Below are 14,036 nucleotides of genomic sequence, written 5' to 3'. Positions count from 1 at the left end.
TACCATCGAATGCTTTCTTCTTCCGTCTATCGGGATGATTTGCGAGGGCAAGTACCGTACTGTGACCCATATAACACATCTTGTGTCCATTTGCCAAGCGACGAGCCGATGTGTTAGTGCAACAAATCGGACAACCTTCGTAACCTTTTGTGCTTAAGCCTGATAAATTACTATAAGCGGAAATCACCGACGGTCCACAACAACACGGCTTTCGCATTAAAAAATTCTTTTTAAAACCATCATAGGCCTGAACACCGTTCTCATACAATTCTATTAAATCGTCAATCAATGGTTCCAAATATACATCGATATTATGTCCGGGTTGTTGCGGGCCTGATATCATTAAAGAAAGCATGTTAAATTTCCTCTTCATCACTAACCAGGGAGGAATATTGTACATAACTAGGAAGACATGCCATGAACTATGACGACTACTTAGAGATCTATGTGGATTTACTCCATCCGCAGACAGACCGAGACGAATGTGTCTTGGTTCAGATTTGAATTCAAGATTTATGTAGTTTACTTTTTTCCAAGCTTGGGAATCTGCAGGATGTCTGAGTTTTCCATCTTTCACTCTCTTGGTCTCATGCCAAATCAAATTTTCAGAATGTTCTGCACTACGATATAATCGTTTCAGTCGCGGAATCAAAGGCATGTACCACATCACTTTTTGGGGGATAAGTTTCCTATTCTCCTTACTCTTGTTTACTTTATGGCGGGATAAACCGCAAGTCGGGCAATAATTCATGTCTGGATATTCCTTACGATATAAAATGTAATCGTTCGGACATGCATGAATTTTTTCATACTTCAATCCTATAGAATTTAACGTTTTTTTCACTTCATAAGTAGATTCCGGGAAGCAGTTGGCAAATGGTAAGATATCTTTAAAAGCAGCTAAAAATTGAGTAAAACATTTATCGCTCACTCCATTTTCTGCTTTTATGTTGTAAAACTTTACCATTGTTGGTAATCTTAGTTTTTTACAACCATCGAACAGAGGTTTATCAGCATCACTAAGAAAATTATCGAATTTCTCAGGATCATTAAGAAATTCCTCCTGTGCTTCGTTAAGCAAGTCCAATGGATAATCATCGAAATCATTACCCTCGATATCATCTACCCCCCGCTTTCCTAATGGATATGGATCATTAGGTAAATGTTCGCCATGGTAATACCAATTAGTATAACTTCTATTGAAACCTCGTAAATACACATGGTCCTTAATCATTGTAATATTCCCTTTAGATACATTACAACAATCTACACACGGACAATGAATACGATCGTGATTTGTAGAATTCTTTAAGGCAAACTCTAAAAATGCATCGAACCCTACTTGAAATCGCAGTGTGTCTCTCTCCTCACGCATCCATGATTTATCCATAATAAAAATCCTATCCAAAAAAATTCAGTATTTAGTAACTACTTATAGCTTTAATTCACTAATTACACAATGTAACTAACTAAGTTTCTCACAATTTATTCATATTAATTTATAAATTACTTAAATTCTCGTTTTAGATTAGTTCATATTATTAGGTTGTTTTGTTGATTAGAATGTTATTAAAATGTTAAATATTTTTAATAAATAAAATTGAGGGGAAAAATTTTTGGTAAAGCAATAAAGGTATTAACTAATATTTTCCCCTTTTAATTAACTTTTGCTCTTTATTTTCTTTGAAAAATAAAAAAAATCCACATTGAACCTCTCAAATGAAAGAAAAAAAAAATAAAAAAAAGAAGGATTTTATATGTTTATTTTGTTAATTTATTTAGTAACTAATTATATCTAGTTACTAATTACACAATGTAACTAACTAAGTCTCTCACACAATTTATTCATATTAATCTAAAAATTACTCAAATTTTCGTTTTACATTAGTTCATGTTATTAGGTTGTTTAGTTGATTATAATGTTGGTAAAATTAAAAAGTTTTCATAAATGTGAATATTATTATTTTTTATGTGACCTAACTTCTTATTACTATGTTATAATTAACTATATTATGAATGGTTTTAGTAAGATTTATCCTAATTCTACCGAAATTTCGGCAGCATAACGGCTGTAATTGGACGTTCCCAAAAATTTTACAAGTGCCTAAAATAACAAACAAAACAGATAAACAATACAAAATTAATCCACCCATCCGACCGCAGTACATGTATTCGCAGAACCTACTTCACTACGGATGAATATTTAAGATATTCAAACTCAACTAACATGCATTGATAATTAATTATATATTAAGAAAAAGTTAGTAAAAGTATATACCTATAATTGCAAGCCCAAATACGCTACACACAAAATTATGCCGAACCCCTATAATATAAAGAAATACAACGAAATTACAAAATTAATTATTTCATAACTTATAACTAGTTATAAAAAATTGTAACAAGTTACTTAGTTACTAAATTATACATACATATATATAATCAATTATATCTCACACTATTATCTCAAAAAAATAAAATTATATCATGACACACTAATTCCATTTTAAAATTTTTATTTCTAAACTAATTTTTTTTTTGAAACTAATAAAATCCCTCCAATGTCATTTTAGTCACAATAAATATATATTGCAAAAAATATATAAAATACAATTACAAAATTTATTTTCATAAAAAATATACACACACTATATACACACACAATATATACACACATTATATACAAATATTCAATAAAATATACAAATACAAAATTTATTTTCATAAAAAATATACACACACTATATACACACACAATATATACACACATTATATACAAATATTCAATAAAATATACAAATACATAAAACACATTGTGGTATAAATTATTACCTAATAACCGCAATCCGACGACCACCGTAAAAAATCCCGACACTATACACATAAAACACAATAATATTACTAATAAAATAAAAAAACTCAAATAATAATTTACAAAAACAAAAAATAAAACAATATACATAATACAATAAGAATAGAAGCAATATTTATACCTTAAACGAGGTTGAGATTGAACAATTTCTCAACAAAAATGGGTGGCCGGATTTCACACCCAAAGTTTACTATTTGGGTTCGGATGACACTTAAAGAGGCTAAAAAATCAAAACTTTTTAGGTGTATGTTATTAAGTATCGAAAATGGAGGATTTTTAAAAAAAAAATGGGCTGAAATGGTTGAGAAATGGGGGAGATAGGGTGGGGAGGAGCTGGGTTCGGCGAGGGTTTCTGCTGGGAAAAGGCTCTCTGGTTTTTTGCTGGGCTGAGTGAAGTGGGGAGGAAGAAGATGATCGAACCCTATATACAAGGGTCGACCCTATGGCGTCGGTTCCTTCATAGGAACCGACGGCATAGGGTACACGTGTCAGCAGACTGTGTACCCTATGCCGTCGGTTCCTATGCTGGAACCGACGCCATATGGTAGTTCAGAAAAAAAAAAAAAATTAATTTCCAACCGCCTCTAAATGGTATAATGCAATTTTATACCTACGGTTTTTATCAAAAAACCGCCTCTAAATGTCAATTTCGAACATAGCGGGTATTTTCACACCCTTTAGCTTCCCTTTTTATAAATGGGGTTGAAAAAACTGCCTCTAAAGGCTAACATTGTAGTAGTGGTTCTACTGTTGTTTTGAGTTATACTGCTTTGTGTTTTACTGGTGTTTTATAAAAATACAGTATTTTTGAAAAAATTTCCGTGTGACAGTATTTTTGTAAAAGTTAACCCAAATTCCAGTATTTTTGTAAGTTTCCCATCTGCAATTTAACTTAATCATATACATCAAAATTAATATTATGTTTATAAGTAGACCCAACTACATTGGTGAGTCTTAAGGGTCAGGGCCAGCCTAAGCTTTAAACAGCTTGGGCCATTGCACAAGACCTCCCATTTTTAAAGGCCTATTTTTTTTATAGGAAAAGTTTTTTTTTATTATTATTATAAATACATTAAAAAAACTTATATTTAAAAGTTTAGAAACATATTTTTGAAAAAAGTAAAAAAAAAGTAAAAAACTAGTAATGGAGGTCTTAATGTACATATTTTTTTTTTATAAAAAGCCAAATTTTAATCTTTTGCACAAGGTGCCCAAAATATTTGGGCCGGCCCTATCTAGGGCCCAAAAAAAATCTCCCTTTTAAAATTACAAATTTTGTTTTATTGATTTTGAAAAATATCACATTTTATATTACTCTAAATAAGAGCAGAAAACTATATTTTTTCCCTATTGTCCACTAAATTTTAGAATCGGCCCTATAAATACGTATATCTTTTATTACAAATATATATTTCTTAATTAAACTAAAATTTATATACATCTTTTCTCTTTTTTTAAGAGGCAACTGCCCCTCGTTTCCATGTGAGTCCGTCACTGCCACTATATATACATTAATATTATTAATTAATTAGCCTTATCAGTAAGATTAGTTTGCGAAATGTGCTGATAAAAGTGACATTTTTTATAGTGGTACCATAATAACAAAAGTAAACTAATTACAAAAAGAAAAATTGAAAATGATTGCTAATAATTAGATGAAAGTCATATAATATAAGAGCTAATGATTGCTCCAACACTAATTAATTAAAACAAATATCAACTGAAAAATGTGACAAGGGGCCCAAGCACTACAACAACGATAATATATGTATATATTTTTTTATAGCAGTAATAATATAATTAATTAACAATATTTGCAAGCTTTCTTATGGAAAAGTGTTGATGCTACAATTGGTCTAGGACAAGTTGCATGGAATGATGTCTTTACACTCAAGAGGAATATGGGGTTTAGACAGATTGAAAATTGGAATATTCGCTATAAACATAGTTATTTTTAGTGATAATTTTTTAATCACAATATAACTTTTTTGTCACAACAAAAGTTACTTGTGACTAAAATATAAAATTTAGATACAAGTTGTTACTAATTTAGTTTTAGTCACAATTTTTTAAAAAAATTTATAGCGATTGCAACTATTAGAATATATGTTTGGGACCTTGCTTTGATAAAAGACAACCTTTGGGTTGTCGAATTAATTTGCTCAGTTTATACCAAAGAAAATGATTAGTGTAGTTATGAGACTCCAATTCGTTCTAGTTGGTATTGGTAGAAGATTGTCTTGAAATGCAATTTAGTATTGGTAAAGAGTAAGTTTGCCTAAACACCAAGTTATTACATGGTTGGTTATCTTGGAGACACTTTGTAACGTCCCCGCTTCAAGCCTCCATTGGGCCCTTACACCCACGGACTAATGGCTCTTATACACGAGTACGCCACTCTGGCTGCTTCTTGGAATGACGAGTGACCCTACAGACCAACACGAGTGTTTCCAGCGTGCTTTGTCCTCACTTACACGCTTCCTGGGAAAACTTCCCAGGAGGTCACCCATCTTAAAATTGCTCCAGGCCAAGCACGCTTAACCGTGGAGTTCTTTCGTGATGGGCTATCCAAAAACAAGATGCACATTGTTGATATAGGTAGTACAAATCAATCCATTTAAGCCCTCTTCAACTGTGTAGTCCCATACCTACACAGTCTCAGAATCATCCCACTTGACCTTCCCCAGGCGGTGTGGGATTGCACAGCTTACCCGGTGTTTCCCCTTACGGATCACGGGACTACTGACTGTCACACACTTCAAACCAAGGAAAGATTGGCTCGGTTTGGAGGTTGTTTTGATAACCAAGTGTACAATCTGTGATAGTAAAACTTGAAACATGATCATCTATTCTTTCAATGTCATTACAGGTAAAGAGATTACTTCAAATATCCTGATCAGTTGGTTAGACATTAGACTTAATGGCCTTATTATTAAGGGTAAATACCATTTTGATTCTGTGTTTTGCAAAAGTTACTAATTGGATCATCTGTTTTGTTTAATAACAAAATGGACCATGTATTTTCTAAATGGTACAAATGGGGCCATGAATTGATTTTTTGTTAAAATAAAATCTAATAATAATCCAATCTAAAGGTGTTATGACAAAATTGTTTACATTTTTTGTATCTATTCGTGTTAGGAATTATTTTCAAGTTGGTTATTTAAAAAAAAAAATATCAAAAATTAAGCTTAGCTCTTATCATTTTGTTCTTGGTTTTCTCCTTAATATCACTTTCTTGCACACATATATCTCTATTCTTAAACAATTTATTTATTTATTTTTATTTTTGAGGTATAAACCTATTCTTAAAACAATTTTATACATGATCTAGATTGCAAAACGTGTACTTTGACGATAATCAACACCATATAATAATAATATATAATAAAATAAAATTATTTTATTTATACACACAATCCAACGTTTATTTTTATCATGGCTCACCATATATTGATTAGTAATACTAATACTCATAGTGTTTAGTATTTTGATATTGATTAGTGATTTTCTATAATATTTATTAAGGAAAAATAATTGAGATCTGATATTAAATTACACCAATAATAATATTACACTTTATAAGAATGTTATTAGGTACCATAAATGTCCTTTAGAAAATATAATTGAGCATTTTTCTTTAGTAAAATATCCAATGTAGTATTTTAAAAATTAAATTAGATATAATTTTTAGAAAATAATTACATTTTTTAATAAATATTAATAGTAAAAGTATAAAATATGATATTTAAAAAATATATTTAAGATCTTTTTGTTAAAAGATTTTTTAAACTTAAGTGGGGGACCTTAGGATTGGGTCTCTCTGCTGCCTCACCCTTGAACCGGTTATAATTAGAGGAAATTATACTCTATATCCTTTTTATATTGTCCTCTTTTATTTTTACCTTTTTTTTTTTAAAATCTATCATTTTTACCTTTTTTTTTAAACATTGTACCAATTTTGCCTCTGTCACTTCAAGATACTCTCCATGTGATTCTCTTATGTAAGGATATTTTGGGTACAATACATATAAAAAGAGGTATGTTTCAAATAAATATAAAATTAGAGGTAAATTTGATTAATTGATGAATAAAAAAGGCATTTTTCAACTTACCCTTTATAATTATTACAACAAAATAACAACAACAAAAAAAGTATTTTGCCATCAAAATATTTTATTAGGGGTAAATATAATTTTTGCAAAACTATAAGGAGCTTTGTTGTAAATTTCTCTCTAAATATAAATTATTTAATTATAGTAGTAGTGTGGTCATGTATGGCTATATATAAAGACACATAATGAGTGAGGTTTCAAATACAATAAGTTTATAATTTTTTTTTACAAAGTATCAAATAACTAATGGCTTATACTAATCAAAAAGACTTATCTCTACTGAATTTAGGGTTTCTTCTTCTTCTTCTTTTAATTGGGTCATTGGTATCTGAAAGTAATGGTAAAGTAATAATACCAACTCAATATGCTTCTCTACATCTCAATAGAACAAGTTTTCCACCTGGTTTCATCTTTGGAACAGCTTCTTCATCTTATCAGGTATAAATTTATATATACATACATATAAATCATTATGTTATATGTAATTAAATATTATAAATATGGGTTAATTAATTTTTCTTTGTTTGTGATTTTTGGTTGATTATAGTATGAAGGGGCTGCCAATGAAGATGGTAGAGGACCAAGTATTTGGGATAATTTCACTCACAAATATCCAGGTTTAATTTCTATTTTCTTTCTTATAAAAATTTATATTAATTGTATTTTTCCAAAGATTTTTTTTAGTCATGTGATCTCTCTCTCAGTGCTGCACAGTGATTTTTTTCTTTTTCTTTTTTTTTGTTTTTTAAAAAAAGTTATATTTATTTATTTATTTATTTAAATGAGTCAGTATCAATATGACCTTAATATTATTATTTATATATCAAGATTAATTAAAATTTTTATCCATTAAAGTTTAATATGTATAAATTAGTAAAATTTCATTAAATTATTAAAATTATACATTTAAGGAGTTTTATTCATTTTTATTTAATTTTACTAATGTAGCAATTGTTTATATACTAAATTATACTGCTCAAACTTAAATATTTACTAAATCGTTCACTAAGCTTTGACATATATTAAATTTTGTATTCTAAATTTTCATCGATGACAAATTTTCTTTAATAAAATTAAACAAAATTTTTTAAATTTAACAATCTCAATAATGTATAAAACTTAGTTTGATTTATGTTAAAATTTAAAAACAAAAATTCAAATTAGGCATATATTAATTATGACTTTTTTTTTTCTTTTTCATTAGTGGTAAGTAAGTAGGTACATGAACACAAATTATAATTCGGCTATAATAAAATAATATTCTGCTAATAATTCGGCTATTTATTATTTTTTTTTTTTTTAATGAATGGCTATTTGGAAAGTTTAGATATATAATAATGACAACACAAAATATAACTTTTTTTTAATTAAAATTACTTATATACATTCAAAACAAATTATTTATTAAAATGAGTTGGACTTAATTGACACCCTTTAAAAGTTGTTCAAACACACTTTATCACTTTTGTTATCTTAAAAATTTTCCATATAATTATATAAAATGCAGTTATTTAAATTATTTACAATATTTGTTAAAATATTTTTAATGCTATAAATTATTAAAAAAAATTAAAATGGACAAATAATATAAAATAACAATAATATATACTGAAAAAATAGGATAATTTATAAAAAAAAATATATAAATAATTTATAACGTAATAGTTCCTATTATAATTTAGGCAATATTCTTTTTCCTTTCCAGCATTGTAATTTTTTGGCAGTATATAGCATAAGGTAAAAAATTTAAAATTATAATGGAGAGAAAGAGTAACATAGAAATATGTGCTAGTGCGTTACATATAATTGACAGTTCAGATAATTAATGCTCTTAATTACTTAATTACTCTTAATTAATCCATCTCATGCAGTTACAAACCAAATAATTTATATTTCCAATGAAGTTTCTTTTGTTTTCTCTGTCAATTTTTATGAAGAGAAGTGCTACCGTCAATTTCTTATTATAATCTTTTAGTTAATTTTTTATCCCTGAAAATACATATCAGAATATTTTTTTTTACAGGGGTATTCGTTATGCTTACAACATCATCCCTGTAAATTTTTAAAAATTTTCGAATAGTTTACAGTGCCAAAAATACATTTGAAGTTTTTTGAATGCGCGTGGTAAACTGGAATATCAAGAACTCTGTTTTCGGTACTGTAAACTTTTCGAAATTTTTCAAAAATTTACAGGAATGATATTGTAATTATAACGAATACTGCTATGAAAAAAAATATTTCGGCATGTGATTTCGGACGTAAAGGTTGACTAAGAGGTTGTAATAGGAGGTTGTAATTAGCATTTCTCTTTTATGAAATCCTTTTATATGTGCAGTTACATTTTTATATTTGAGCATTGTTATTAGGCACCAAATATTTTTCATAGATAGCATCTTATATAATTGGTTAGCGATAGAGCATTACTATTAAGCACTAGTGGTGCCTAGCACCTTCTCGACATATCGTGTTGCGAGATTAGTTAGCGATACTCTCTAAAAGCTATTATATTAAATTATATGGGACCTGATACTTAGTTGGACCAATAGCGATATTGACACATAGGAAGGTGCTAAGCACCACTGGTGCCCTTTAGCATTTCTCGTTAGCGATATATTCTCTAAAAAAAAAAAATAAGTTATAAAAGATGTGATACTTAATTGTACACCAATAGTATTATGATATCGAGGAGGGTGCTAGACACCAATGATGCCTTTTAGTAATTCTCTTCATATTATATTAAGATAAATACTAAACGGTACCAGTGACGCCTAACACCCTTTTACGTATCAATACTGCTATTAGTCCAACTAAATATCGAGTCTCGTATAATTTAATCTAAGTAAATTACTTAAATATCGAATCCCTTTAATATAATAATTTTTAAAATATATCGCTAATCAATTACAAAACGACACATCCAAAAAAATACGACACTACTAGTAATAGTATCCAATAAAAATTTTCTTTAATTAACATTTTTATATGTGATAATTAAATTGCACAGGAAAAGTAACGGACCGCAGTAATGGAGATGTGGCAAATGATGAATACCATCGATACAAGGTAGAAAAATTATGTATATATATTAAAAATTAAATGTTATTAATTTTTTATTATGAGAAATGTTATTAATTAATTTTTTATATTAATGTATGTTACTTTAAATTTTGTATTTTGTAAAAATTACTAATTTAACGTTAATTTTGTTAAAAAATAAAATAGATCCTATGTATTTTTTAAAATAGTATAAATAAGATCCTGAGCTTAATTTTCGATAATTTTTTTTAATATAACTAACTTGAAGATAATTCCATACATAAACAGATACAGTAAATGTAATCAGTTTTGTCATATTATTATTGAATTTTATCTTGACAGAAAATTAATTTAAGGTACTATTTATTTAGTATCATTTTATAAAATACAAAGTCTAATTTATAATTTATTATTAAAGTAAATGGTTTAATTTATAATCTTTTCAAAATAGAGAATCTAAAGTGATACTTACATTATAATTTTCGAAAAATATATAAAATAATTATTTAAAAATATCTATATCTATATTTATAGGAGGATGTGGGAATTATGAAGGAGATGAATTTGGATGCGTATAGATTTTCAATCTCATGGTCAAGATTGTTACCAAGTACGTACGTATTACGTTTACGTGTATTATTAATTAATTAATTAATTAATAAATATATGTATGATTAATTATAATTAAATGAATTTGATTAATTAGATGGGAAAGTGAGTGGTGGTGTGAACAAGAAAGGAATAAAGTATTACAATGATCTCATTGATGAACTCATAGCCAAAGGATTGAAGCCCTTTGTTACTCTCTTCCATTGGGATACTCCACAAGCTTTAGAAGAAGAGTATGGTGGTTTTTTAAGTCCTCACATTGTGTAAGTCATCTCATATAATATTATTTTTTAATAATAATTAAAGTAATTTACCACGTAAATATATATCTAAGCAAGTACTTTCAATTACCGATAAATAGTTAAGTTTTATTTTTATTGTAATAATATTAAAGTTATATTTTTTAAATTTCTGTAAGTATTCAGAAATTAAGTGTCAAGTCAATATCTACGTGTTGTTTTTCTATTGATATATTTAAATAAAAAAAATAAAAAATTTGATAATCTATATCTATTATGGACTGTCATGTAGTCATTAACTTGTCACTTAACGGTTAAAAATTTACGAAAGTTCCAGAAACATAACTTAGGTATTATTACTATAAAAAATTAATTAGACTTAAGTATTTATCTAAAACCAGGAGTTAAACTTAGGTATATTTACGCCGTAAACTCTAATAATTAATTATTATCGTAAAAAATTATATTTAAATATTTATTGTAACTAAGAGTTAAATTTAAATATATTTAGGGTGTAAACTCTAATAATTAATATAAAGATATGTGCACACAATGATGAATCAAGAGTTTCATTCTAGTGGGAGCAGAATAAAATATACAAAAATAATGTGAATTTATATTTTATGTATTTTCAGTGAGCATTTTAAAGAGTATGCAGAACTTTGTTTTAAAGAATTTGGGGACAGAGTGAAGCATTGGATAACATTAAACGAGCCATGGTCATACGCTGTTGGGGGTTATGCAACTGGGTATGCAGCCCCAGGTCGATGCTCTGTCTGGCAAAAGCTCAATTGCACGGGCGGAGACTCGGGAACTGAGCCATATTTGGTGATTCATCATCAACTTATATCTCATGCTATCGCAGTCAAATTATATCGAGATAAATATCAAGTAAGTCTTTTTTATTTTCTTAATTACTCATTTTTTAGATTTTATTTTTTCAAATAATAAGATTATTAACTATAACCTATAGCTAATTTTATTATAGGCTAATTAGGATTTTTGCCCCTAAATTTTGACATGTACCAAATCATATTCCCTCAACTTTTAAGGCCATTGAAAACGCCCCTTGAACTATTGAGATTTTTGGATTTAAGGACTTTTGTCTAATTTTATTCAATTTTACTATTTCAATGATTGTTTATGTACTAAACCATATTCTCCAGACTTTGATATCTACCAAATCATGCCCTTCGAACTTTGATATGTACTAAATTATGTCTCCTGAATTTTCATTCATGTTAGACTTTTTTACTAAAATTAGAAAAAAAAATCCTTAAATCCAACAATCTCAATAGTTCAGGGGCATTTTCAATGACCTTAAAAGTTCAAGGAGGCATGATTTGGTACATGTCAAAGTTCAGGAGGCAAAAATCTTAATTAGCCTTTATTATATGTTATGTATTTTTTAATTTTTTAAGTTATATTTTGTAATTTTTTTTATTTAAAAATTTATTTAATGGCTCCTCTTAAATTTTATTTTTGCATATTAGTCCCTAATCACAATCTTTTTCTGCCTTCGCCCCTAATTATGCAGGCATCTCAAAAAGGCGTGATTGGAATATCATTGGTGGCGCCCTGGTATGAGCCGTATTCTAACGCAAAGCACAACCTAAATGCTGCAAAACGAGCCCTTGATTTCGTTTTTGGATGGTACATTATTACTATATCATACTATGATTATACAGTAGAACCACTATCCAAGAATAGATTTGCGACCAAGAATATTATATTCTATTTGAGAGATTATAACTAAATAGAGTTATACTAGAAAAGAAAAATTAAAATACTAAAAAATATCAATGTAATAATAATAACAATAAATAATTATTAATACTATATTATAATAGAATTATTTTAGAATAAATATAATGGTAATATATATATTACAATTTGGAATAAAATTATTAATTTTATGTAAATAAATTTACAAAACATATGTATATATTTTATTAAGATGTAATTATTCTTATATAGAGGTATACTTTGTTAATAAGGAACTTAAAAAATGTATAACTAATTACAATTTAGAGGTTATTCTTATTTATAATTGGCCCAAATTGGGACTTGATTTTTTTATAACAAATTAGAGGTTATTCTTGAATAGAGTATTCTTAAATAGAGGTTCTACTGTATAAATATATATAACTTTTAGTTGGCTGGAGTTTTAAAAGTTATTTTTAGGTTTTTGAAGTTCTAAAAAATATTTGTGTTGGTAGTTGTGTAACTAGTTTATTTCAACTTTTAATTCTAAAAAGATCTTTTTTTGATAGAAACGAGTTTTAATAATTTTCTCTAAGAAGAGATTTTTGAAAAACTATAAGGAGAACCCTAATTATTAATAGAGAAATGTTAAGAAACGTTTTATGGTGCATTGTTATTGGTATAAATTAATATTAGATCTCACATACTTTCATTTAATAAATTATAATATAAGAAATTGCTATCTACTTGTAACATGTTATTTCGGTATAATGTTGGGTACCATAAAATATCTAATAACAATGCTCTAATTAAAAATATATATTAATTAAGAAATCCTTGGGAAATTATATCTCACATATTAATTAATTTGTAGGTGCATGGAACCCTTGGGAAATGGTGAGTATCCACATAGTATGAAAGTACTAGTGGGAAAGAGACTACCAAAGTTCACAAAAGAAGAAGCCAAAGTTGTGAAAGGATCATTTGACTTTGTTGGCTTAAATTACTACACAACTAGTTATGCAGCCTATGCTCATTTGCCCAATAACTCCTTACCAAGCTATAACACCGACTCAAGAACTAATGTTACAAGTAAGTACTTCATATATGTATAGTCACTACCCTAGCTATTACACAAATATTGACCCTAATTTGATAAAGAAAATTGTAAATTAATCTTCTTTTCTCCAAAGTAAAATCAAATGTATTGGAAAATATAAAATGTAAATTTTTTAAATACTAGTGCTACTTATATTTTGTAAAAAAAAAAAAAATGCTACACATCTCGATCATGAGTTTCATTTCGAGCCACGTGACACTTTTTTTTTTTTTTTTTTTTTGGCATTTCTCAATTTTAAATGACTAGCGAGTTTGAATAGGAGAGAAGTATATAAGAATGGGAACACATTATACAAGACATAATTACACTCCTCTATATAGTATAGTTATAACTAACCTAAT

General features: G+C 27.7%; 1 protein-coding gene across 4 annotated transcripts in view; it reads left to right on the top strand.

Moving 5' to 3' along the window:
* Positions 1 to 14,036, top strand: part of LOC115719620 (beta-glucosidase 12) — a 102,610-nt gene that overhangs the window by 87,439 nt on the left and 1,135 nt on the right. For 2 of the 4 annotated variants that reach the window (XM_061111021.1, XM_061111020.1), the window contains exons 2-9: positions 7,221 to 7,425; positions 7,535 to 7,604; positions 9,992 to 10,050; positions 10,558 to 10,633; positions 10,730 to 10,895; positions 11,507 to 11,762; positions 12,409 to 12,524; positions 13,450 to 13,667. In XM_061111021.1, the coding sequence (XP_060967004.1) occupies positions 7,234 to 7,425; positions 7,535 to 7,604; positions 9,992 to 10,050; positions 10,558 to 10,633; positions 10,730 to 10,895; positions 11,507 to 11,762; positions 12,409 to 12,524; positions 13,450 to 13,667 (1,153 nt within the window). In that variant the 5' untranslated portion in view covers positions 7,221 to 7,233. Of the gene's footprint in view, positions 1 to 7,085; positions 7,426 to 7,534; positions 7,605 to 9,991; positions 10,051 to 10,557; positions 10,634 to 10,729; positions 10,896 to 11,506; positions 11,763 to 12,408; positions 12,525 to 13,449; positions 13,668 to 14,036 lie in introns of those variants that run through there. The other 2 variants (XM_030648724.2, XM_061111019.1) reach the window with 2 other exon arrangements.

The sequence above is a fragment of the Cannabis sativa genome, chromosome 2, assembly GCF_029168945.1.
Source record: "Cannabis sativa cultivar Pink pepper isolate KNU-18-1 chromosome 2, ASM2916894v1, whole genome shotgun sequence".
NCBI classification, from domain to species: Eukaryota; Viridiplantae; Streptophyta; class Magnoliopsida; order Rosales; family Cannabaceae; genus Cannabis; species Cannabis sativa.
This window is presented reverse-complemented; position numbering and strand designations above follow the sequence as displayed.